Raw genomic sequence first — 27,900 nt, 5'->3', positions numbered from 1 at the left:
GACCCAATTGGAGGCAGTAGAATGTTCGGAGGCAACGGGGGAGGGTATGCGGGCAGCGGCGACTGCGCCGAGGGCTACGGGCTGGGCTACGTGGCGGGCGGAGGCCGCCTTCAGCAGTACGCGCACTTCCCACACCAGAACGTCTGGCATCACCATCACACTCCGCACCACGACACTTACGGTACGTACAACTACCACAGTATTCCCGGCGGTCGGAATACGTCCGCGGGCCAGCGATTGCCTAAGACAAACCAATTGTTACGGTCGTAGTTATAATGTTCCACTTGAGTCGAACGCCGCCCGACTGCGCTCGGCGGTAGGAACTAGGAATAGTAGAGATGGGATACGGAGCTAAGCACAACAGAGCAGACGTGTCACAATGCTTTTGCGAAATTGATAAAAATGTCCCACGCAATGCGACGTTATGTTTTTTATTTGTTTGTAATATTATATTAAGCATAACCTGGCACTATCTGTTAAGTTAACCATAGCTAATGAGGAAGATATCTCGACAAACTTCCTGTAAGTATCTGCGCATCTCATGACAAGCGGGTAAATTACGATAAAAACCGAGAACAGTCATCGAAAAACCTGGAAGATTTACAATAACATTTGTGATCGTCTCAAATTTATAATTTCCTTTAGTACTTAGGCAGGTACCTATACAAAGACCGACCTTGACGTGTTCGTTCATATGCCGAACGTCACAATGTCATGTTTAAATAGGCGTCAATATTAGTAGTCAGTAAATCCTATTTAATACATATTGAAATTATTGAATGAACGTATACCTTATGCTCCTGGGTATATTTACAGGAGCGGAAAAGCTATATCAAAACCATGATGGCAACTAAGATGGTTTAGATACGTATTGAAATAGGAAGGGTTATTATTGGTTACGGGCAACTAGGTTTAGGTACCTAGTCACATAAACCAGTTATTTCTTAAGAATTAAAGATGACAAAGCTAAAATGATTATTAGCAAGTTTTCATTTAAAATTAAAAATACGTCATCTATTTAACATTAAATTATTTTCGGAATACCCTAAGTACTTAGAAAAGACCGATTAGACAAAATGAAGCCGTGCTAATTTTTTAAACATACTTAATGTAAAATGTTTCCTCTTAAACTGTACATAAAAATGATTGGTGGCAAAGTAGGCGATTTGTCGTTCGCGTGAATCAGAAGCGATAAGCAGCCGTAGGTAGCGCGATCAGGCCGCGGCAGATGTCAGTCCGCGCCCCGACCTCTGACCGCCGAGTCGCGCTATCGGTCACATAGCCTTTAGCTAATTTATTCCGATACCTACGATCTCGGTACTACCTACAATGGATACCATCCCATTACTGCCTCCGAGCTGGTTACAAAATATTATTATGACAGGTCAGTTACCTATTTACATTTTAATTAAGTCGTGAATAAGTAAAATTTGCGTTAGATAATGTCACTAAATTCACCAGTTCTAAAAATGGTTTTATTTTTATTGGGTTGTACATATCATACATGAAATAATTATATACACAGGAAAACGAGGTCCACGATTTTTAAATATTGTTGGCAGGCAGTAGCAGCGTTGGTGGCGTCGGCTCCATGGCCGGCGGCCTGTACCCCCAGAACATGGTGATGGGTTCCTGGTGCGCCCCATACGACGCACTGCAGCGCCCCCCTGCATACGGTAACATATTTACCTCATATTTTAGGGTTTATCTGACTAAAGCCTATAATTTTATAATAACTTTTTGATAAACGCTATATTTTTTATATTATATTTATAATATTATAGACAAAGACAGCAAAACGGCTGAATTGATTTTAATCACATTCATGTCCTATTATTATCACATAGGACGTGTTGGACCAGTAATCTTATATCAATAATACAATAAATATTAGTGTTTCCTTACAAAAAACCTTATTTGGGGATGTTACAGCTAGTTAAATGCAGTGTTGCCAACTTGGCATAAATGATGCCAGATCTGGCATATTTCACTCGCTTTGGCACCAAAATCTTCCATTTAGCATCTGGCATATTTTTTAGCATAATTTAGTCTAAGCCAAGTTTGCACCAACTTGGCAGCAACAATATGCGCCATCACCTTTATATTTTATACTTAGTTCATATTTTCATATGAATTTTGACTTTTGTGGGCGGATGGACGTCGACGGACTATATATAAATGGTCAAGCTGATCTTGTCAGTAGAAAAAGGCGCCAAATTTGAAAAATGTAGGCGCGAAGGGATATTGGCGCCTTTATCTACTGACAAAATACGGTGTTTTTTACTGAATATTTTAGACACTATATAAAATTATTATTTTAAGTGTATATTTTCAAATGACATTATAGCATTTTTTTAGCATTTTCAAATTCCGAGTTGGCAACACTGGTTAAATGGTTGTTAGAAGATTTGAGTTGCGATACGGCAGCGAAATGGTTATCGACATGACGCCCTCGAGTTCGGTTTCTTGCCTCTTTCTTCGTATTTTTTGATTACTTAAATATTGTTTTCCTGCGATTTCTAATCACTATCTAAAACAACCTTAATAAGTTTTGCTTTTTTCTGTTTTGAATTTTAGTTCGTTATGCCAAATGCATTAAATATACATATTTTATTTTCGAGACGAGATTTAGATACAATCATTTGTACGAGTACGTAGTTAAAAGAATTAAAAATAGCGCTGAATACGCTTAAAGGCCAGTTATAAGTCTTTTAAGTACATACATCGTCTTTGTTTTGTCACATGGTTGAAGTAGTAATTACATGCAGTATATGTGTAAAATGAATGGAACTTTATGGAACTGGTACTCTCTCAATTCTCTTGTATCGCCGAAACGAAGTTCCTGACCATTTGTACGTATAGATACATATGTCTTTCCAATAAACACATTTGTACCTAAAGTCTATTTCAATAGAACTTGCTAACTATGTAAACAAACCGCCATATTGAAATTGTCTCTGAATGATGAATTTACTAGTGATGGGCAAGACTCCTACTTACTACTTTACTAATGTCAAACCAACTCGAATAATAAAACACCAAAAGTAAAAAACAAGTAGTTACATATTTTTAATTTGTTTAATCACGATCAGAAGACAAATTAGTACTTAAGAATGATGTATTGATGTATTTTATAACCGCGGCGGTAGGTACAGATCATGGGTTGGGTAGTGTGTAGCGGGTTTATATCACAAACTTTAGTCACAACACTACCCATCATAGGCAATTGTAGAATTTAAAAGAAACAAAACCGTCATTCCATCAGGTCCTCATAACCTAACTTATGAACCCATTTTAAACTTTTAATTGAATATCCAAGATACAGTTATATATTTATGTATTTTACGGAACGGACCGTTTCAATAGTGTATATGTGTATGGTTTCAATGGTATTTGATGAGGTGGTGTAAAAATTCAAAGAGAAACAGTGATAAAACAAAGTTACGTTGTTTGTTTACATAGTTAGCAAGTTCTATTGAAATAGACTTTATCGAAATACTTCACATTCGAGCATCATTGATGGTAATAGGTACATACTAATATAGTTCTTTCAGGCAAAGACGTATTCAAATATTAAATTGTGGTTACGAGTCACAGCGTGGTCACAGCTAAAACTGAGTTTTTCCTTGACATGTACAAAGAGTATACAAACAACTTTGTCTGCATTGGTGTTCCCGCTTATCAGTCTTTATTATAAGTATCTTATTTTGAATCATTGTACATATGTTCATAACGAATTATAAGTATTTACCCACTAGTTACATAAATCTATACTACTTAATAAACTTTTAATCCTTATCTTTAATGTGGAATCAATACATGTCTTGGTTCTATTTACATCCTTTGTTGGAATTAGTAGTGAAGTGTCACCCAAATCAGTAGGTACCTAATGCTCGGTGACGAGACTTAGGTACCTGCGCCCTTGGTTATTTTTTATTTTTGTTATGTGCAGTTTTGTCTGTGGCACTATCGAACAGGGACGCAAAATTAGTAACACGCACGTTTTATTCATCTCAACAAGATCTTTGACACAAGGTAGTACTCAGAGTCTGATGATGGAGCGCGAAGGTGGCGACGGGTACCTGTCTATCATCATCAGCTCCATCATTAGACCCTGAGTAGTATTTTGTGTCAAACATCTTATTGCGACGAATCAAACGAGCCCAAACACGAAGTAGTTCAGTTACATGGTAGACTGGTACCCGTGGCCACAGTCCAGCTCCATCATCAGACCCTGAGTACTAACTTGTGTTTTGTGTTTTGTATACCCATTCACTCTTATAAAAGTATGAAATTAAGTAGGCAAGCTTAAGAACCGGGCCGGGCCTTCTTTAACGTAGGAACCTTATACGACACCGGCCCACATCCCATAACAAATAACAACTAATAGCCATTTAACATTTCAATATGGAATTTATTGCGTAAGAATACGATAAACAATAGCGAGAGTTTTTCAAAGGAGATGGGTGATATGAAGAATGGTAGAGTATTAATTTAAACATTTTAAACTAACACAATTTTCACTGAGACCGGCCCGTGACCACGAACGTAACGTCACGTTCGAAATATGTATACATTTTGTATGCATAAACAGAACAAAGTGGTGATTAATAAATTTCTATAGTAGGTATAGGTACTACTACGCATTCATATACTCGTAGGTACCTATGTTGCTGAACATAAACCCAAAAGTTTTAATTTGTATATAAGTCTTAGTTTCAGTCAGTATTCGCTTTTATAGTAAATTTTTATTCTAATAAGCATAGGTAAATATTAGGTAAATGGAACCACTAGTGACGAATCATTCAGTTATCAGCTACACTTGAAAAGTGACATCAATTCTGTATTATAATTTATAAAGTATCACAATAATAATTATTCATGCTGTTAATATGACGAATCATGTCCAATCGCAAGGTATCGTTTTCCTTGATGTTATTTGAAAGACATTTGACACGAATCGGCGAATCCACTAATTCAATAAATATACAAATAACTCATATTTAAAAAAATAATCATTTACATAATATAAACTAACTAAGCTACTTTCTTTTTTTTAATACATTAACTGTTGCCACTCACTAAATCACTAAAAACGGAGTGTCTCGAGATTTGCCGTCATTGTACCTACCTACCTATTAAATACATTTTAAATTGACTCTAATAATTTTTAGGGTTCCGTACCCAAGGGTAAAAACGGGACCCTATTACTAAGACTCCACTGTCCGTCTGTCTGTCACCAGGCTGTATCTCATGGACCGTGATAGCTAGACAGTTAAAATTTTCACAGATGAGATGATGCATTTCTGTTGCCGCTATAACAACAAATACTAAAAAAGTACGGAACCTTCGGTGGGCGAGTCCGACTCACACTTGTCCGGTTTTCTTTAATGTTTATTCGATTCCCATAAACTAACAAATTTACAATTGTACCATTACTTTTATTTTATGAAGGATCACCTACAATTTGTTGACATCGATACTTACCTACATTTAAAACGTACAAGCTAATACATGTAGGGAGTGATGTCACAATCACTACAGATAAACACCGCATGCAAAACATATACAAGTAAACAACTATAATTATAAATATGTACCTAAATTTATTAAAGAAACCGGCGAAAGCAACGTATGTACAGTCAGCAACACTATCTTAGAACCGCTGCTGCACACAAATATGTAGGTATGCAGGGGTGCTAAGCTGATATAAACTACTTATTAAGTTTTGGTGACTGTAGTTAGGTAGTTACCTACATACTACTAACGTCGGTGCCCAAAAATATCTTAACTAATTATACATATTTCCAGAAACATTAGAGTGCATCAGATTATCAGTTAATTTATTTTTTTGGGTAATATTTCTTTCGATTTATACCATTATTACTATTATTAATTTTATGCTGCAATTAATTTTATGTGATAAACCCAGAATTTTGCAACGTAATCGGGATAAGGATACAGTTTATTAACAACATATTAGTTACTGGAATCAATTGTTGTTTCCTTAATTATTGGAATCTGTGGTTCCCCGACCACAGAATAATAATCTTTACAGTTTCAGCTCCCCGTCTACAAATTAATCACAATTCCACCTACAATAATAAGGAAACTTTTCAATGCTTAGGTAGGTACCTATGTACTTACTTAGCTACGTTAGGTCATTAACAATGAATTTGCTTAGGTACTACTTTAGCTCCTTATTCCGAGGGAAAAAGTTCATATGTAGTAGGTATGCTTGATTCTATTTTTTTTATTATCATGGCTGACCAGGCTGAGTGTCATCAGATTTGTCAAAGTTATCGGAGTAATATAAATGGTCTTCCACCAATTGATATTTTTTATGATACTCGAGTGTACCTATAAGTAAAAGATTTATTCAATAACAAAACTAACTTATATTAACTACATATTATTAAAATTAAGTACATATAAACTAAAGTATAAATTAAGTGTATAAATTCCAGTAACTTTACTCGCTTAAATGCATTTTGCCAAAAAAAAGTATAATGGTTCTGTTATGTAATTTGTAAAACAGGTTTTATTTTATTATATGTATTAGGTACCTACTTGTACCTACCGGTGTAAATAATACGTGCAACCTTATTATTTACTTGCCGGTGTAAAGCATACTTTCAGTCCTGTTATTTTACATTAAGATCTCCGTTATTTACGTACATTTCTGCTGGCAGATATAACAAATTATGCCTTGCCAGGCGTGGCTCACTCCGCGATTTCGTCGCTTTGCTACAGGTACCTAAAGGTACATACATCCGTTCCATTCCACACCAATTTTGGTGTCTAGCCATAAGCCGCGCGTGGCACTGTCGCCACCTAGTGGCCATATCTGTCCTGATCGTAACAGATGCGTTTTGTTAGAGAGTGAGTCTTCTATACCTAGTACTATTATTTATTCTGTGGCCTTGCTTAAAAATATCTCTAGTTTAGCGTAAACGAAACAAAACAGTAAAAAGTAAAACAGTAAAAATAGGTTACCTATATGAAAAGATAGGTTTTAATAGTCCATTGGCGAACAGATGGCGGTCTGGAATCTTACGAAGAGGGTCGTGAGTGTGTTAACTGCGGCGCCAATAACACCCCGCTGTGGCGCAGGGACTCCACGGGGCACTACCTGTGCAACGCATGCGGCCTCTACCACAAGATCAACGGCGTGAACCGGCCGCTCGTCAAGCCCAGCAAGCGGCTGGTAAGTGCAACGAACACATAGTAACGCGCTCTGTTTTGGAACAGGTGCGGACGCGGAGCTACTGACGCGCTTCTATAAGGACGGCTCCGTGCAGAGATGGATGAGTGTGGAGGGCATGGCCAGGGGCATGAAGAAGGTGAGTCGGTGGCGTGTAGACTAGTGCATGCTCCCTGTCCGTATCCTTTCGACACCAGCTATACTCCTCGCACGCGCTATCAACTTCTTCTTTTCACATTTTTTTGGCTTTAGCGAGTGATAGGAAACTACACGCCTCCGCTCCCTTCCCGATAGCCGAATCAGCATTTAGATTGATGTGGGATCCGTTTTTGTTATAATGTCACTATTTCAAATAAATCCCTATGTCTATAGTTAGATTGTCGTTAAATTTTATTATAAAAAGTATGGCATCCTTAATGAAACCTTAGAAATGTTCTGTCGTATCTCGGCACGCTCCGTGTCGCCCACGAGCGCGGCTGATAGCAAAGTGCTTCGTTTTGCACTCTCGCGATCATAAACATAAACATCACAGTTCAACTACACGTGCCAAGATAATCTAGGTATCTTATGTAGCCCCTAGGGTTCCCTAACCAAATAAAATCAAAAATCGGATATGATACCTATCAGTATTTCAGCAAAGCAAAGCCATTTTACAGTTGAAGCGAAAATAACGGCTCGCGACAGTGGGACTAATAGCTCCTAATACCCTTGGGGTGGGTAATTGGTTGCACGTGTTTGTTTGCTTTAATTTATACCTACTTACATATATAGATACCTAGCTAAGTATGTTACATCGATAGATAGGTTTAGTACGCGTAGATCCTTATTTAACTACTAATGCAAGGTCATAACTAATTGCAAAAAGAGTATTAAATAATAATTGAATGTACCCTCACTATGCTAAAGTGAGCCTAGACGCGAGCCACGCTATAATGTAAAGGTCCCAGTACACAGTGGCTAACGATAGGCCATGCCAAGCCACTGCCATGGGCGGGTGTTTGAACACCACAGACCACGCTACGCCACGATTCCTTTGAAGTGTCAAAAAAAAGCGACTACTTCCCGATTGCGCACCATAGCAACATATAGATCCGCACGATAGACAACTGATTACCAGTTGTCTGCCATTGTATACCATTGCTCCTGTACACAATGGCGATGGCTTGTAATGGACCATCCATGACCACTGTGTACTGGGGCCTTTACATTAAGCGAACCCAAACACTACTATGACCAACGCGATTACTGCGACAAGTAGATAACGGAACGTACATGATAACGCAACCAAGCCATACACAGGGAGCACTTACCGGGAGACACATTTGCCGATTGCAGGACATTATCGACATTGAATATTGAACCTTGACTAGCAACCATCAATGGCTTATCTCGATGGAAATGGGCGACGTTCACAATGCTTTGATAGAGATAGCTATGTAGGTACGCATAGTGATGATAAAATCAGAATGTCGGCCTATAGCGAGCGGCTCCGCCCGCACCCGCAATCCCGCGCCGCGCGCTCCCATCGCCTCGGTAGCACATACGGAACCGTATAAACAGCAACTCACCGGTACCGACGCGGTCGACAGTAAAGTTGCTTGAGTAGGCGTTTGTAGACACATGTTATGAAGCTTCAATTGTCGTACACTCTTCTTATCTTACCTACCTACTGTCAAGTTTGGTGAAGGACTGGTGATGGGCTGATGGTGCTTACATAATCTTTAAGGGTTTTAAGACAATAGCAATGCGTTATGTTTTTACAAGTTTTTTTATTACACTTGCAATGTTTGTACCTCCGAAATGTGCAAACCATTTTCCGATCATTTGTTGACAGGAAAGTATCCGACTAAGATTTTAAATATTAATGTGCAACCTAATAGATTTTTGCCTTCCTATTGGTGTACACCGTTGCATTACTATCTAAAGACATATACTAGGTATTTACAAACGATTGGCGATAAAAGCTTGTCTCAAATAAAATTATACATAAGTAAATAATGAAGTAGGTGAATGCTTACCATGATGACCATGCAGAAATGGGTCCTACGGCCTACTCCTACACCGTGTTTTTTTTAAACTCCGTTAACTTCGGGGTATGGCTACATTGGCTACGTGCATTTATTAAGGAAGCTAAATAGTAAATCTTCAACATTTTGTATATTTTTATTATTTTTCATCAAACATGATTAAATGCTGCATATACTTAGCGTTGTTGTAACTGGCATTAACTGAACCAAACAATTGAAAACTATGACATATCAATATCATTTCGAACATCGATCGTCCGGTATAACAAGTACTTACTTGTGTTTAGTAGCAAATGTATAAAGTCATACTAAACACTAATCAATATCTAAGCGAGCCCTACCCTAGTAGCATTTTCGTTGGGGCCTACGGTGCCAACGGTAGGGAAAACGTTGGGATGAGGTTCGTTCCGTAGCCAACATTAATTTTGTATTGGCCCACCATCGCATTTACCAACATTCGCTGTGGCACAGATGCCCAACAATGGGCCTTTGTGTATTTTGGTACCGTTGGCTAAACAACGATAATATTCGTTGGCCCAATGATGACATATATCGTATTTACCAACATTGGCAGTGGCAGTGATGCCCAACAATGGGCCTTTGTGTATTTTGCTACCGTTCGCTAAACAACGATAACATTCGTTGGCCCAATGGTGACGAATACCGCATTTACCAACATTGGCTGTGGCACGGATGCCCAACAATGGGCCTTTGTGTATTTTGGTAACGTTGGCTAGTCAAGGATATCATCCGATGGCCCAATGATGACAAATATCGCATTTACCAACATTGGCTGTGGCACTGATACCCAACAATGGGCCTTTGTTAATTTTGGTAACGTTGGCTAATCGACGATATCATCCGATGGCCCAATGACGACAAATATCGCATTTACCAACATTGGCTGCAGCATTGATGCCCAACAATGGGCCTTTGTGTATTTTGGTAACGTTGGCTAATCAACGATATCATCCGATGGCCCAATGACGACAAAAATCGCATTTACCAACATTGACTGTGGCACTGATGCCCAACAATGGGCCTTTGTTTATTTTGGTAACGTTGGCTAATCAACGATATCATACGATGGCCCAATGACGACAAATATCGCATTTACCAACATTGGCTGTAGCATTGAGGCCCAACAATGGGCCTTTGTGTATTTTGCTACCGTTCGCTAAACAACGATAACATTCGTTGGCCCAATGGTGACGAATACCGCATTTACCAACATAGGCTGTGGCACGGATGCCCAACAATGGGCCTTTGTGTATTTTGGTAACGTTGGCTAGTCAAAGATATCATCCGATGGCCCAATGATGACAAATATCGTATTTACCAACATTGGCTGTGGCACTGACGCCTAACAATGGGCCTTTGTGTATTTTGGTACCGGTGGCTAAACAACGATAACATTCGTTGGCCCAGTGAGCACAAATATCGCATTTACCAACATTGGCTGTGGTACTGATGCCCAACAATACCAGTTGAGTTTGCTTGTGGCGTCACTAGATGGCGTTACTGTCTCCAAACATCGAAGTTATAGTTATTTTCTCGATTATTCCGGATATAATCATAATATTTTTTAAAAGTAACTTATAAATCTAATAGCTATAACTATAAAATTTATACATAAATTTAAAAAATTGTAGTTTACCAACATTTTCTCAATTTAAATCTCATTAAACATAAATCTCGCTTACGAAGTTTCGAAGTGCGGTTAGTATATATCCAAATTAGAGTGTATAGTAAGTGTACTTGCTTCGGCAGTACATATACTAAAATTGGAACGATACAGAGAACATTAACAACAACTGCTGCCTAGCCTAGGGCCTTCATGTGGATACAACCAATGCCCTACCGTAGTGTAATTGTAATATTTATCAGCAAAGGCCCAACGTCGTATTACACAACCACTTACTTAACGTAGGGTAACTGTAGGACTCGTAAACAAAAGCCCATTACATAATTAGACTGTAGGGCACACTATAAATTACACAACTATTTACCTACGGTAGTATTGTAAGAATCCTACACAAGGCCCAACGTTAAAGTTACAATGTTGGCCCTTTGTGGGACAAGCTGTGTTGGGCCTTCAACCTGGTGCACGACTACCTACCGACCTACCTGACTTGCCGTTGGGTAATTGTTGAATTTGCAAACAGAAGCACAACGAAAAAATTGCCCTTTTTTATTTTTTTTGCAGTTGGCCCTACAGCAAGCCATACGGCCAAATGTAACAATTAACCAACCATCAAACAAATGTGTATAGGCCCAACCACGGCCCAACCAAAACCACCACCGTTGAATAATTGTATGATTTATTTAAATAGGCCCAACGAAAAAATTACTCTTATGGCCCTCTGTTGGGAATCTTCGGGAGGGCCTTTGTCGAGGGCCCTCCAGCAAATCGTACGGCCAAATATAACGGTTGCCCAACTAATACGTAAACAAAGGCCCAACAAAATCCCTACAAGAAAATGCTATTAGGGTAAGGCAAGTGTACACGCTCGTAGGTGCATTATCTGATAAAAAACAATTATTGATTAAGTATCTCCAAAATAGAGTTACCTAATTAGAATACCGATGTCTTTGAGAAAGTAGGAATGCACCCTTGAAATTAAGCAAGTACCTAATCACAACAAAGCCTAGTTCCGTCATATCAATCTTAATGCATCTAATATTGCATGAATGGTAAATTATCAAGTCTCGCTTTCTGATAATGTGCCGGACTATCATTGTGGGTAGATATCTTCATTATTCGGGTTAATCGAGACCATGGTGGGGGTCCGAAGCTCTTTGCACGTGTTTCGCGGAATACCTATTATGGATTTTCACGATTTTATCTAACAAAACTCAAATATCGAATCGGTACACTTATTTGCAGGCACAGTAGGTATTATTTTCCAACCGGATCTGCACTGCACTAGGTTAAATGATAAATTAAATAATGAGTCGATTAGAACTGTCACTGTGGCACTAATATGAAAGAGTAGGTAAAAAAGAGACACAAAGCGTTTCGTTGTCGTAGCGCAAGCGATTGTCACCTTGGCTAGGCAACCTGCACCGCTACCGGTAATTTCATCTAGGTAGGTATTTAAATAAAGCTATATTCATTTAAATAAACGTTCGAGTTGTAAAGGGTAATGTACCTTTCGGATGTCAACTGCGCCTACATTACTGTTGCGGTATTAAGGTGACAGTCCATTTCCAACGACAGCAGCACTATCATTCATTTTACTATGGAAATTAACAATAACACCACCGACGCGTTCGTACTAGTAGTGCAGCTGCGGTCAGAAATGGAATGTTACCCTTACTATCAATTTCCTTCATTGAACGTTCAATCGCCGGCTGCGTCATTCGGTGGTAGCTGCATTACTGTTGCGGCCTTGCGGCATTACTGCTGAAGTGCTGAAGCGTTTATGCAGGCACAATCACTGTTAATTTCCTTGATAAAATAAGTGACGTTCGTAGCCGTAAATAAGGGTGTAAATGTGGCATAAGAAGCAAAGGTAGGTGTAGTGGTAGTGTGTAACGGGTTGCGTTGCGCGTTGCAGTCGGCTGCGCGGCGCCACGGGCAGTGCTGCACCAACTGCGGGTCGCGCAACACCACGCTGTGGCGGCGCAACAACGAGGGCGAGCCCGTCTGCAACGCCTGCGGACTCTACTACAAGCTGCATGGAATTAATCGGTATGTACAAATACTTTATTTTATACGACAGTTTTATATTATAGTATACATTTCATACCTTAATCCATTGCAATAAGGTGCAAATATATTCTGGCACTTCGTCAGTAAAAAAAGGCGGCAATTTAAAAAAAAGTAGGTGCGAAGGGTCAACCCTCCCATAATTAAAAAATTTGGCGCCTTTTTCAACTGACAAGTTGTGTTTGAGTATAGGTTTATATTTATGAATTTGGCGTAGGCACTAGTTTAAAGCCAATGTCGTGAAAAGTTCATTCTGGTTCCTAAACCAGTATTATTAAATAGCGAAAAATTAAAATTAATATTGTACGGAAATTAAATCTCGCTTTCACGACTTCTTTGCACCCATACAATTGTAACTATGTATTACCTACCTACTTACAATGTCACTAATTGTTAGTACCTACCTCTGCTGGATTAGCTCTTTTTTTCCTTACCAACAAATATAATATCGTCTACATTAGGGTAGGTATCTTCACTACATCTTTCACAATATCCCTAAATCTATTACAGGCCATTAGCAATGAGGAAGGACGGGATTCAAACAAGGAAAAGGAAACCGAAAAAGTCTGCTAATGGAGCTAAATCCGCACAAGAAAGTTCCAAGAAAGAAGGACACTGTTCACCCGGCGTTGATGGTAACTTAGATTAACTACGAATAAACTGACATAATTTTTCAAAATTATTACATAGTAATTACATTCTACTAACTACCTACAAATCTTAAGAAACTAAAACCCGTTCTGAGCCATGCCGAGACCAAAGGTCCCCATCATTATCTACTTCTAAGTGACCTTTTTTTAAAGTAAATGGCTAAAATTCGCTTTTATAAATCGAAAATAGCTCGAGATGTTTCGCTACATAACGAAACGAACGAACGAACCACTTCTGCGTTCAGCCAACGCGCGCACTAGTTGAAGCTTCTCGTTATGGAGCGTAATATGTTGAGCAATTTTCGTGTGAGTCACCCGTTTTAATATTACGTGTTACGTAGAAGTTTTTATATGGGTTTATATGCAAACTTTGTCTGTGTAATTTCCAGAAAGCAAGCCAAGCGTTTCAGAAGTGCCATTGCCTTTAACGGCGTCTATGTCTAGTCACGGGTCCCTCTCGAAGGCCCGCGCAGAGGCACACTCGTCGGAGACGTCCCCTCACGCGCACTCGCACAGCCAAGGGCACGGGCACACGCAGTACCCCCTGGGCCTGCCCGCGGCTCCTGGCTTCCTCTCCAACCCTTCTATCTTCAACATTAAGAGTGAGCCAAACGCCCCCAACGGCTACGACGGATATGCGACTCACTCTGGCAGCCATTACCACTCGCAACAGCACTACTTGCACGCATTACAGGTAAATATCATCCCAAGTTTACACCCGAGTAACGCTAAAAGGCGGGTAATGCTTTTCAAGTGAATGCATGTTTATGTTGTCTATGTTTAGTAGGGTAAGGGAAAACCACCAATGATCGACACTTTTAGCCAGTGTTCGACATAAGTACTTTAGGTCAAAGTGACAGGAATTAATTTTGAATAAAGAAAAAAAATCGTTGTTCAAACTTAAACTATATTATTTCTTTGACATAAGTGCCATGTCGAACCTTGGTGCAGCGTCGATCATTGGTGCTTTTACCTTAGGTAGTTATTTAGCCCAAACCTGAGAGAATGGATCCTACACCTAAAATAGGGTATTTGACTGTATTTAAGCTAAATTATTACACACCATGCATGAAATAAAGCACCAGATAATTATTAGAAAAACGTATAAAGCAGTTATTTTTGAACACAATATCTATTTAATATATTCGGATAGAAATATAAAAATTAAGTGAGTTGACCGTGACGTCACTGTGTAATCTATCTATCTATATATATAAATGCAAGTGTCCTGACTGACTGACTGACTGACTGACTGATTCATCAACGCAGAGCCGAAACTACAAAAGATAGAAAGTTTAAATTTGCACACCAGATTACATTTATAAAGTGTACAAGAGATAAGAAGCGATTTTGAGAAATTCAACCCCTAAGGGGGTCAAAAAGGGGATGAAATGTTGTATGGGGTTCAAGTTTTATTTTAAGCTAGGAATTTGAAACTTCGTAAAAAGATATATTATTAAAATACAAGAAAACTAATTTCAGCGTTTTTGAAAATTCATCCCCCAAGGTGGTGAAAAAGGGGTTGAAAGTTTGTATGACTATAGAACATTTTTTCGAACGCGGGACTTGAATTTTTGTATTTGGGGATATTATTAAAAGACAGGAAAAGCAATATTAGCGTTTTTTAAAATTCATCCCCTAACAGGTTAAAAAGGGGTTAAAAGTTTGAATCCATTACAAATGCTTTGAAACTTCTTAGAAAGGCATAATAGTCCATTACAAAAAAAAAGTAATTGCAACGTTTTTGGAAATTCAACCCCCAAGGTGGTGAGAAAGGGGTTGAAAGTTTGTATGGAGATCAAATATTTGTGAGTACGGAACTTGAATCTTTGTATAAGGGCATATTACTAGAATACCTACAAGAAAAGTAATTTCAGCGTTTATAAATTCATTCCTCAAAAGGGGGTTGAAAATTTGTATAGGGTTAAAATTTTATTTTAAGCTAGGAATATTTAATTTCGTAAAAACTTATTTCATTAAAAGAGAAGATAACTAATTTCAGCGTTTGTCTAAATTCATCCCTTAAGGTGGTGAAAAAGGGGATGAAAGTTTGTATGAAGGTCAAACATTTATTTAAGTGCGGGACTTGAATCGTTGTATAAGAGAATATTATTAGAATGCAAGAAAAGTAACGCGGAAAAGTAGTCCACGCGGACGAAGTCGCGGGCAACAGCTAGTGTTTCATATAAATTCCATATTAGCAAATCGTTCTAAAAAAGAAACTGATTTGACTAGTAGGAGAATACCCTATTGGTGGTTCTGTGGTCAGCTTTCCCTTCCCTAATTTGAATAATATAAAATATGTACTTAAGTAATAAATATGTGTTAGGTAGCAAAGTAATGGCGTTATCTCTATGTAATATTAATGTGTGTTGCCAACAGTACGGCCTCGGTAACAACGAAGAAGAAGAAGGCAGCGGGTTCCTCCACCAGCGCAACGTGACCGCGCATGCCAAGCTCATGGCCTCCACGTAGCGCTCCCCGAGACTGTCCACTGGACGAGACTAACTAACTCATAGCTACACTTGAATACTATGTCATTTAGGTACGTTTAACTTAACAACTCTTTGCACTGCCCTTACAAAGCTGCGAATAATTCCAATTGACCGTCTTAGTACATAATATGTACAGTGTACTCATATTACTTTTTGTGTTAGATATAACGGGTGTCCCAAAAAGAACGCAAGATTTGAATTAGCCGCCATTTTTGCATTTTAGTGCTGGCAACACTAAAAAAAATATTTGACAGCTGAATGTTTACGGTTTGTAAAAATGTCGGGTTACTCGGGTTATACGAAAGAACAACGCGTTTTCAGCCCGAGAAACAATGCATTAGGTACTGCATGAGACATTTCCTGGTCGTGTTCTCTCTCGTTTCGGTGATCAGAATGGGCCCCTGGATCTTGCGATTTAACACCTTTAGACTTCTTTTTATGGGGTTATTTAAAAAGTCTATGCCATTGTTAGCCCACAACCACCCATGCTTTGAAGGAGGAAATTTGACGCTGCATCGGTGAAATTCAGTTGAATTTATGCAAAATCACTAATAATGTTGTCAAAAGAGTGCGTATGTGCCAGCATAGCCGTAGAAGTTATTTGCCCGACGTGTTATTCCACACATAACCCTATTTAGTTTATTTTATGATTATATAAACAAATAATATTACAAATAATATATTTTTTTTCATTTAATTTAAATCTTGCGTTATTTTTGGGACAACCTTTACTTATGTAGAGAATAGTGAACAGTGAAACGTTTAGTTTAAACAACATCAGTTTATAGTGTTCATACGCAGCTCTACGTGAAAAACAGATCAGTATAGAGAATAACTATGTAGGTTATAGCGGCACGGTAATGAATGTCTTACCAACGTACCCTATGTATGAGTGTTAGTACTGTAAGTTTTTAGAATATATAAATGTATTGTGGACAGACGCAACAAAAATGTCTTTTCCGGTACTAAATATAGGGGGTATTACTGCAATGATCTGCCGCCAGAGTGCAGCACAAGCGCCTCTAGTAAACCATAGATGGTCAAGCAAATCTTGTCAGTAGAAAAAGGCGCGAAATTCAAATTTTCTATGAGACGATATCCCTTCGCGCCTACATTTTTCAAATTTGCCGCCTTATTCTACTAACAAGATCTGCTTGACCAACTTTAACCACACAGTACAGTGCCTTAAACTGTTTTTTGACAAGTTTTCGTAGACAATAAAATACGACATTGATGCATCAAGGTAGTTTGTTAACAAGGGCCTACCGGGAAACGAGTAAATCGAAATTTAGTTATCTGCCTCTTTACCGCTCGAATATGCAAGAGTGATAGAGAGGTTAGATAAAGAAATTTATATTTTCTTGTTTCGCGGTAGATCCCAGATTGTGATGGATTGTGGAAGTGGCGCCCCCTACGCAGAGTATCGCGTAATATTCCCTATTGATTTTTCAGATCATTAACATAAAGATGTCCAACTAAAGAAATGCTAGACTTATATGGGGGCATGGGGCACGAAACATATAGATAGGTAACCTAACAGCTATTTTAATTCAATCTCAGTGTGGCCTGTTTTGTATTCATTTCTATTGAAAACTGGATACATAGCACCTATGTGCGTAAGGTTCCGCTAAGATTGACATCAAATTGGTAAACAAGCAGCAAAATATAAACAAGCACGCAAGACTTTGATCTCTATGATAGTTAAATATTTCAGGCTACCGTAGGATTAAAAGAAACAGTAAATCGAAAATATAACACCAAAATATACCCGGGTATTAGATCAATAGCCCATTATGTGCTACTCTATTAGTAATTTTTATTTTTGATTGGTTGTAGGACAGGACACCATATCGATTACCACAATTATAATTCAAATTAAAGAAAACTACCTATTATATAACCTCATTGTTAAAAAGTCGCGCTTGACACGTGGAGCAGCAAGCGACAATCCACGTCTTGCGGTCTGGCGTGACTATAAAACCGTCTCTCCCTAAAAGTTTCAAATTACAAATAGGTAGGTTGTAATTATAAATTTAAGTCAATTCTTTTGTCATGATCTTAGAATAGGTATAGAAAATAGAAACGTAGAATAATTATAATAAAAATAAGACACGTATTCTAGTTAAAATTAAGTAAAATTTTAGTTGAAACTATTTAATTAAATTTTTACACGTAGGTATCCGTGTTATCCAGCAAAAACTGATGTCAATCATTTGAATAAGTCTGCACTTCAAATGAAACGTTGCTATTAATTAATTTGAAGGGAAAAACATGCAGAGTAGTCGTATTTGATACAGTACTTACCTACTCGCAGGCAACTGTTCATTGGGAGCCTGAGAACATAATATGGTTTTACCACAGTATAATAAAGAGTACTAACGTACAGTATGGACACTCCCTGCCTCCCGTTGAAAGTGCCGCCCACCCGCTCTCGGTTACCTCATCACAGTTACCGGCTGGCAAGGACGCGACGACGCGGTGCGCAGAGCGGAGGCCACGTAAAATATTCAAATATTAAACAAATATTTACAAAACCTATCAGATCACACTGAAAACAACACAATATCTATGTATATGAACAAAAAATCATGTTTTCAACTTACGTAATATTTTGGTGGCCTGAATTTCCTTACAAAAATTTTGTTACTTCGTTTGTAGTGATTCAAAATAGGAAACTATTGTATAAATCGAGCTTAGATACCCACCTTACAGCATAATACGATTTTTATTTCTTCCTAATTCGCGCAATGAGTTTTGAGTCATTGAGGTCATCGAACTTGACAACAAAATGGCGGGAACCCTCGCACGTGTTATCTCACTCACACAAGCATGGTACGCTTTCACCTACACGAGCTTAGACTGTGTGCGTAGGAACGCGTTTGTTTCATACATTTGATCGCCAGTGTCCGAGGTGTGGTTATACTATACTCGTAATCTTGCAAGTTTTGCTGCGGTGACTAGGTATATTATACCTATTACCTTTAAACGAGCAATTCTTGTATATTTATTTATATACATAGGGGCTATTCATAAATTACGTCATTTCAAATTAGGGGGGGGGGGGGTCTGGACATCAAATGACGGTAGCATGAAGTAGGAGGAAATGGGGTCATTTGATGCATGATTTTTGGATGATTATAGGGGGGGGGGGGTCCAAAATCGTCAAAACTCGATGACGTAATTTATGGACAGCCCCATATATATATTTCGGGGATCTCGGAAACGGCTCTAACGATTTCGATGAAATTTGCTATGTGGGTTTTTAGGGGCGAAAAATCGATCTAGGTCTTTGGTATCTCTGGGAAAACGCGTATTTTTGAGTTTTTATACGTTTTCCGAGCAAAGCTCGGTCTCCCAGATATTAGTGTGTATAGGTACTATAGTAGCATAGGAACCGTCTGGCCGATATAATATATGAGCCAGATCTTCCCGAGTGACAACTCGGGGATATTAGAAGCCTTGTAAATATCAGCTGCCGCTCCGTCAGTGGGTTGAGGAATGAAAGCCACACGCAGAAAAAAATAAAAAGCTTATTTCAGTCTATGATTTTATCTTGTTAGGTACACATGAGAAAAATTAAACTCAGCTAACAATAAAGTGAGAGAACTGAGAGTTAGTGCGTCAGCCGGCCCATTGGGCATTGACAATTCACCGTACATTAGGTACTATTCCAACAAGTAAATAGTTTTTAGTCGCGACTGTCCAATTTCTGCCCTAACACGAATCTGCCGTAAACAGAATTTGCCGTAACCAGAATCTGTCCTTAACCGAATAAAGGAAATATTAGTCGTCATTACTTACTGACCCAAAAATACAAGAAATGGTCAGTGTCAGGTGTTGATTTTACAAGTTGGTGAATAGGCGGTAGTCAGATTTTACGATAAATAAATCGAGTAATCAGAGAATCGTAAGCAAATCGTAGAAAAAATTAACCCATTACATGCTGAATCATTTTAAGTCTTAGAATTGAACAATGTTCTAGTATAGTTCCTGTTGTTACTATACTACTGTTCCTGAGGATTTTAGGGAATTTAATGCTTAATCAAAATTTTACTTTTGCATACAAAACAAGGTAGATACCATATAATACCGCTAATAGGTTAAAATTAGTACAAATACAAGTAGATGCAAATAAAGCTTGTCCCAGAAAAAAATGTCGTTTGTATTCGCACCGGGTGCACATCAGACATCTGACCAAAAGGCTAAAGGAGATTGTCATATGTAAAAAATACCTGATTTCTTATTCTTTAAAATTAAAACGAAAATATTACTTTGCTAATCCGCGAAAAGATATGAAAAGATTGCGGATTAGCAAAGTAATATTTTCGTTTTAATTAATATGGATTTCCGCAAAGTAACGCCTGATTCTATTCACTATTTTCTTATTCTTTATAACAATAAATCTCTTTCGTTTACATTTTCAAAGATATCGCCATTACAGAAAATACTACATGAAAAAATGTTGTACTAACCCTTACAATATCGAGGTATTTCCACGGAAAACTAGCGGTGACGTTAATCTCGTCAGTAAGACCTGTTCAAATGGTGTTAAAATAATTCTAAAAAACTGGTGGTAGACGACGGCGGACTGGAAGTGGTCATAAGCCCTGGTTTTCCAACAAAAATATAGAGAAGAACATGATCGCTGCGTTGCAAAAAACGCCTACCCTGTCTGTACTATATTTTGCCAAAAAGTACAAAACGTCGACTTAAAGAATAACTCTATAATGACCTACAAACAAACTAAAGCACCTAACAAAAATGCAAAACAGCAAACTGAAGTGGAAACCACACCAAGAAAACTTTATTAAAACATTGCAACAAAAAAATCCTGTGTTGTAATGGTAGATGAAACATACCTCAAATTTGAATTCAAATTGCTACCCAGTCAGCAGTTTTGTTATGGATCTGATAAAAAAAACCGCTAGACTAGTATAAGATAATTAAAATTAATAAATTTGCGAAGAAGGTTCTCGTACGGAAGATGATCTGTTTATGTGGCAAATGTAGCACTTAAAAATTTGTTAACGGGTCTGTAACGGCGAGTGTTTGAAAAAAACGTTGTTACCATTCATCATCACAACAAGCTCTTTTTGTCATGGCCTCATTAGGCCACGTGCCATTATCCCAGAAAGCGATAAAGTGGTACTACGTCAACAATATCGAATTTGTGGAAAAACACCTAATTCCTCCCAACTGCTCTGAATTACGATCCATGAAAAATAATGGGCTCGTATGAAGCAGAAGCTCTTCAAACATAAAACTAACGCCTTATCAGTTGAAAACTTCAAACCGAAATTGAAAAATGCTTAAAAATTTATAACGGAGTCCTATGTACAAAACCTGATGAAAGGCATTACAACACAATCACGAAATTTCTGGAGTAATAAAGTCTAAAACTGCAAAAATGCGTACATACACGTTGTTTATTAAATTTCTAACAAGAATATACTTACCTACAATAAAATAGTTAGTTTTTAACTGTTGTGTAAGATTTTGTGAAAAATAATTGTCATTTTGGTTTTTTAAACATTGATACTTTTTGAGATATTGGGGAAATAAAACATAACTACTTCCCCCCCCCCCCCCCTTTTTTGTTTATAACTTTTGATATTTTTTGTGTGCTAATACACGCTTCGAATACATTTTTCTAGACATCATTACGAATCTAATGAGGTATCACACGTATTTTTAGGAGTATTATCTCTATTTCTCACCGTTTTCCGTTTCTCGAACAGACTATATAGTAATAATAATAACTTAATGTACGAGTACCTAGCTGGCCTGATACCGTTCCCCCTTCTAAACTAAAATCTGATGGGAAAATACAGTCAGTATCAAATAGATAGTGACGGCCTAAGTGGCGAAATATATGCACACTTTTCACACTTAAAACTCCAGAAATTAAAATAAAGCATATACATATAATTGTAAAATTACACTCAAGAGCAGTAAGAACGCTACAAATTCTTAATACAGAATGATGCATTTTATTGCTCTCGAATGTATTTCATTACTGCAATGCGAATATATTATGATTTTGTGTCTAATTATTAGAGATAAGTACGTACTCGCACCTTGAGTATTTACATGTATATTTATAGTTTGCAGACAATTTGTTAAATATCATTTCAAGCAAGATACGACGAATGTAGTGTAAGTACCTACATGCTTCGCGCCAATAACATCGTTTGTATGGAAATCTTATTAAGATGGCCGCTTCAAAACATATATGTTTTTTTAGTTGCGTATATAATAAAATAATACGTAAAGTTGGGTTAGTAGCTTAATAGTTCATCTATTGGTGCCACTGCCCTACTTTATACGTTCGCTGGCCATTAATAGTTACAATTTTCCGGTCTTAAATGAGAATATATGGCCGACCGAATAAATGTTACGCTTTTTATTGATCTTTGTCTCTGACCTTACCCATATTCACTACTCAATATTTTATGAAGACAAGAGAAATGTCGATTCATCCAAGTTGACTACAGTTGCCAACTTCTCAAGTATTTCAGATAGAAACCTACATTTATCTGATATTTCACTTTGCATCGCATCATTAAACAAATGGAATCTGTGTAACTTATGTATGTAAATAGATTAAAAATTGATATGCATATGCACTTGCGAATGAGAATAACAAGATGAATAAAAAACAATAATTTTTAATACTTATGTTAAGGTGAACCTTACGCAAGTGGGACAGTGCGGAATAACAGTGGCGTAGCCGTGGCACCGCTCGGGCACCGCATTTTGAGACAATATCACCCCACCAATGCATTCCACAAATTAGATAATGAACAAATGCCAAGGAATCTGTTTTAGTCCTAAGTCTATAATGTAAGTTATGTATATAACAAATAGGTATTTGAAATATTTATGAATACTGTTTTACTACTGTTGGGTGAGACAAAAGTTCTGCCATATTCAATCTAAATTTTGATTTCTTACATTTAACGAGTTACAAAACCAGCACAATGTATTTAAGTATAGATATCGATGTATTATAGAGAGAGGTAGTCCACGTTATACATATTTGTAAAAATAGATTATATTTGACTGACTAGACTACTGCTACTGCTTATTCCACTAAAGTGCTGGAAATAAAGTACAACACCAAATGGCCTACTACAAACTTGGAAAATGTGTATTTTCATCTCTGTCACCAAGAGAAAAAAATTGTAACTAAATGCATACCCCTCCCCCTCCCCTGGGCCATCGGCCATATCAAGCAGGACTTACATGACTCTGCATGTGAAATATTGTGCGAAATAAACTTGAAGTGACACCCTTAAAGTGTGATCTGATAGTAATTCCAATGAAGATAGATAATTACTGTAAACAGAGTAGTATTATTTATAGACTAAGTAAAATAAATGGCATTTATAATTATTTGTACATAGTTTAGTCAACGAACAATTGTAATGATTTAGAATTAGATTGTACGACATTTTATTTCAATAACAAGCATAGACTTTGTCACCACATTGGCAATATCACAGTACCTATTGTTAAGCTAAATACTTAATTCCACAACAATAAACTACACAATATGTTATGTTGTATATAATATTACATTACAAAAATATACCCATAATGTTTGATCACATTAAGTCTTTTATTAAATACCCAACACTGTCATACTTATTTTTGATTAGCTGTTTTCTGAAAAGCATCCCCAGACAGACGATACAAGCACCATTGTTCAGTGTTGGTCAGGTTTACAGCTCCAATGGACTCATAAAATGATTTTGCTTTATTCCATTCCAAGACATGAAAGTCTAATCGTGAACATCTAGCCAGTGCTGCTTGCTGGAAAGTAAGGCATTAGTTAATGTAGCTACCAAGCAAAACGGGTAGATTTACTAATAAAAAAAAAACATTGTTTACTTGTCATAATCATGAATTCTTTAACATAGGTAATTATATTTACTATATTTAGGTAGGTACTAAAATGTTCACATGTATGAATGTAAACATCACTGGGGGGCGAGAGCCTAGACTCGGTGTCCAAGTTTGTGTACTAGGGAGCGTCTTATCCTGCAAAGGTGGAGCGGATGATAAAGATAAAGATAAAATAGTACATTATTGTCGAGGCTCGGAAGTAGCTACTTGCAGGCTGAGGATTCGTTTTAAACGGACGACCTTGGGAGTCCGTTTAATTGAATCCGAAGCCAGCAAGTAGCCTTCCAGCCGAGTCATATATAGTGCTTTTCTCAAAAATGGTGCAAGAAATATAAATATCATAGAAATATTTTACAAAAGCAACTTTCTTACGTATATATTTTCACAGAAAAAAGTAGAAACAATTGAAAAAATTAGCTTTGCCGCCTTTTTATTTTTTTAATAAAAAAATAGAAGTGTATTTTTCTGCCGAAAATACGCCAACCTATTTGAGACAGCTAAATAGTCGCGGCACTAATCATCTGTTTGGCTGTTTAATGGGCCTGTGCCTTCATTTGATATGGCCATTTCAACTTTTAAAAAGTTTGGAACTCGACAAATAATGGAATTTGTATGCAACATTGCAGTCCCAAAATCGAGACTGCAATGTTTTTAACTTTTTAATTTTTGACTGACCATAAACTACGCGCTTCGCAACCTATTTTTTAAACGGCAAAGTCGACTTTGCCGTCCATTTTTGAGAAAAATGGTTTATTCAAGTAAGCATATTACAATGCGCTTATGAACGTCAAATAAACCTTTACCGGCTCCAACCGTACACCTCTGCCCCGAGAAGATTTAAATCCCCCCTCAATTGGAGGAAGGTTTCCCAATATGGGACCGGCAACAAACTCGGCGGGACACATCTTTTCAAAACATTATTACATCTTATAATTAACATGCATTACGAGTAATTAAGAAAAATACAACATGAAGACATCGACAACCGGATAAAGAAGGCGAAAGCTGCGTTCGCTCAGTTAAAGGCTGTTTGGGAGTCGACTGTGCTCACGCGACGTGTTAAACTTTCCCTCTTCGAATCAATTGTAAAATCTGTGTTGCTTTTTGGCTGCGAAACGTGGAGAGTGACTAAGGGCCTAACGAATAAACTTCAAGTCTTCGTCAACAAGTCCCTCAGGTCGATCCTTCGCGTTTTCTGGCCAAAAACTATTCGTAACGAAGACCTATGGCGTATATGCCGGCAAACACCCATTGGCGAAGAAATCGCGACACGGAAATGGAGATGGATAGGACATACTGTTCGAAGAGGGGAAACTAATAACGCAACCATCGCTTTCGGTTGGAAACCGCTGGACGGAAGCCGTGGCCTCGGGCGCCCTGTACACTCTTGGCAGCGGTCCGTCACAAATAAACTACGAGCGGTTGGGTTGAGCTGGAGCGAGGCTGTCGCTGTCGATAGGGAGGAGTGGCGCGAGCTTGTGAAGGCCCTTTGCACCTCTGGGGTGCCATAGGACAACAACAACTAAAATGTTACATAATAATATTTGTAGGTAGTAGGTACTAGATATTAAAATAAAGTTTTAAAATAAGATATCAAGTGAAGTAAGGAACTGAGCAGTAATAATTTACCTTGGTTACTGCATTAAAAAGCCTTCTCCCTATACCTTGCTTCCTCAGCGCAGGTTTCACATACAAATCTTCCAGCATCATTGCCGGGCCCTCCCAAGTTGAATATGTTGTAAAGTACAGAGCATAGCCAATAATTGCATTATTCTTTTTGTTCTCTGCTACTAGAAGCTGAAATGCTGGCGGAATTGTTTCAAAGCCATCTCGCTGTAAATCTAAAAATAAATGAAGTCATTTATTTGAAGAGCATGAATGATTGCATGAATATGCCTAAGAAGACAAGTCAACCAAGCAAACATTGCCTTGCAAGTTGCAAAAGTCATAAAATGTGTTTATCCAACTTCAACATTTCAAAAGGTCCATAAAGCCGGGTATTCATCAGGCAACTTTTGTTAATAAACACTTTATTAACAACAGTTTATTAACAAATGTTGCCTAATGAATACCCGGCTTAATTCAGTTGCATTTGTTTGTTTACCTAATACATGCCAAGAATATAATTCTCCTCATTTGTAAGGAAATTAAATTCATAAAATGAAATAATATAAAAAGAGTTTGTAATAAAATAACCAATATTTCATACTAAAGGTAGTAAGCATTTACCTCTGATTTATTCAAAGTTAGAAGACCTTGTAATGTACACACATTACCATACCTGGGATAACTCGGGGCAAGTTCTAGGGATTCGATATCGATAAAAAAGATGTCGATATAATTAAATTAATACATGTGCTCATTGAACATTCTCGATTACAATTAAAAGGTGGAATGTCATATCTAAAATCAAGCCTCTTAAGATAATAAAAGTATGCAGATGTCATTTCAATCAAAATGACAATTTACTGTCAGTACCATTCATATCTTAGAGTAAGAACGTTTAGCAATTTAAAGTGGATATTTTCATCTAGACGGCAATCATGAATACCGACGAATATGGAAAAAATATTGATTATATATTATAAAACTATTTTAAAATATACATATACATACCTACACGTTTTAATTTGTTTATTTTTTATTTAAAAATGAGGAGAAATTAAGTAATATTTATTTATGTTGAATAACATTTAGATGTTGACAGTAACATCGATATATTTTATTGTCTATAAAATATTTTGCTACATCACTTTCGTATAGATGCCCCGAGTTATCCAAGGTATGCACATTACATACATAAACAATAGACTAGCTGTAAGGAGTATTGTAATGTAACTAATAGACATTTATATTATTATAAATTCTCATTGTCACAAATTTTTCATAGGGAAGCAGGTGAAACTAGGTGTCAATCACTAGCTATAGGGTACCTCCTCACTATAAAATTTTACAACTCAAAATCAACAACAACTTGAAGATCAACAACATAACTTATTAGGTATGTGGTACTTTTCATTTGGAGTTACTAAACATGTACTTACGCACCTGTAGCATTAATTTTCGGACCATCTGACATATTCTGGAAATCAGCCAGTTCCTAAAAAAAAAATATTATAATTCCAATGCCCAATTGATAAATGTGTAAAGATCAGTGTAGTCAAACACCTGTATTAAACTAGCGACAGCCACCATATCGTCCTTTCCGGCTGGTCTGATAAGCGCATCAACACCGTGAAAATCCTCACTTTCCATGTTGTTTACATATGCTGTTTTCCAGCTTGGTGACCAGTGTTATTTTCTCAATTGAAGAATATTTTTACTTAAGATGTGATCCTATTATTCCTATTAGCGAACGGCGAACCAAATACTCGTACTCGTACCGTATCCCGCGCAAACGTCCGAACAGTGACAGTGACAGAACTGACAGAACCAAACAGTGTTGCCAGTTGCCAACTCGGATTTTGAAAAAAAGCTGGACTAATATGCTAAAGTTTTTTGAAATATGTTAAAAAAACTGGCCAAGTGCGAGTTGGACTCGCGTTCCAAGAGTTCCGTACATTACCCAATTTTTAACAATGTATTTTTATATGTGAAACGCGAGTGAATTGCCTTTAAAAAATCCGTAGGGGTCGGATCAATAAGTAAGTAATTAGTCCGACTCACGCTTGACTGCATATTTCTAAAGCCCACTCCACACTCGTGCGCGAATCGCGGCGCGAAGCCGCAAACGCGAGTGTGGAGTCTAGTTCGCCGATATCCGAAATCGACTCCTCACTCGCGTTCGCGGTTTAATAGGTTTTCCGTTCAAGAGCCCACAGGTAAAAAGTATCTATTTTCATATTTGCAGGTCAACTGTGCAGTCGTAGAAAACTGCACAGTCGAATGCCACAGACGCTCCTTT

At 37.6% G+C, this 27,900-nt stretch overlaps 2 protein-coding genes across 5 annotated transcripts; one reads left to right on the top strand and one right to left on the bottom strand.

The window, feature by feature from the left end:
- On the top strand, positions 1 to 22,906 carry LOC134804839 (GATA-binding factor A-like). Of its 4 annotated transcripts, none has more exons than XM_063778112.1 (8): positions 1 to 181; positions 1,563 to 1,676; positions 7,038 to 7,207; positions 12,792 to 12,925; positions 13,454 to 13,578; positions 13,983 to 14,287; positions 15,976 to 16,138; positions 22,774 to 22,906. In XM_063778112.1, the coding sequence occupies exons 1-7, from the start codon at positions 22 to 24 to the stop codon at positions 16,066 to 16,068; spliced, it is 1,101 nt and encodes a 366-aa protein (XP_063634182.1). In that variant the 5' UTR covers positions 1 to 21; the 3' UTR covers positions 16,069 to 16,138; positions 22,774 to 22,906. The 4 variants fall into 4 exon arrangements, with proteins under 4 accessions (XP_063634182.1, XP_063634183.1, XP_063634185.1 ...); XM_063778113.1 differs by lacking the exon at positions 7,038 to 7,207 and adding an exon at positions 7,252 to 7,343 and having other exon boundaries at positions 2 to 181; XM_063778115.1 differs by lacking the exons at positions 1 to 181; positions 7,038 to 7,207 and adding exons at positions 1,214 to 1,384; positions 7,252 to 7,343.
- LOC134804899 (thialysine N-epsilon-acetyltransferase-like) lies at positions 22,746 to 27,296 on the bottom strand. The gene is made up of 5 exons (XM_063778212.1): positions 27,165 to 27,296; positions 27,045 to 27,096; positions 25,626 to 25,837; positions 23,381 to 23,903; positions 22,746 to 23,337 (listed from the first exon to the last, which is right to left on the bottom strand). Exons 1-4 carry the CDS (start codon positions 27,249 to 27,251, stop codon positions 23,736 to 23,738), a joined length of 519 nt encoding a protein of 172 aa, XP_063634282.1. The 5' UTR covers positions 27,252 to 27,296; the 3' UTR covers positions 22,746 to 23,337; positions 23,381 to 23,735.
- Between the last annotated feature and the right edge of the window lie 604 nt (positions 27,297 to 27,900).

This window comes from Cydia splendana, chromosome Z, assembly GCF_910591565.1.
Source record: "Cydia splendana chromosome Z, ilCydSple1.2, whole genome shotgun sequence".
In the NCBI taxonomy this organism is placed as follows: domain Eukaryota; kingdom Metazoa; phylum Arthropoda; class Insecta; order Lepidoptera; family Tortricidae; genus Cydia; species Cydia splendana.
Note: the sequence above shows the minus strand (reverse complement) of the source record. Positions and strands in the feature narration are given on the sequence as shown.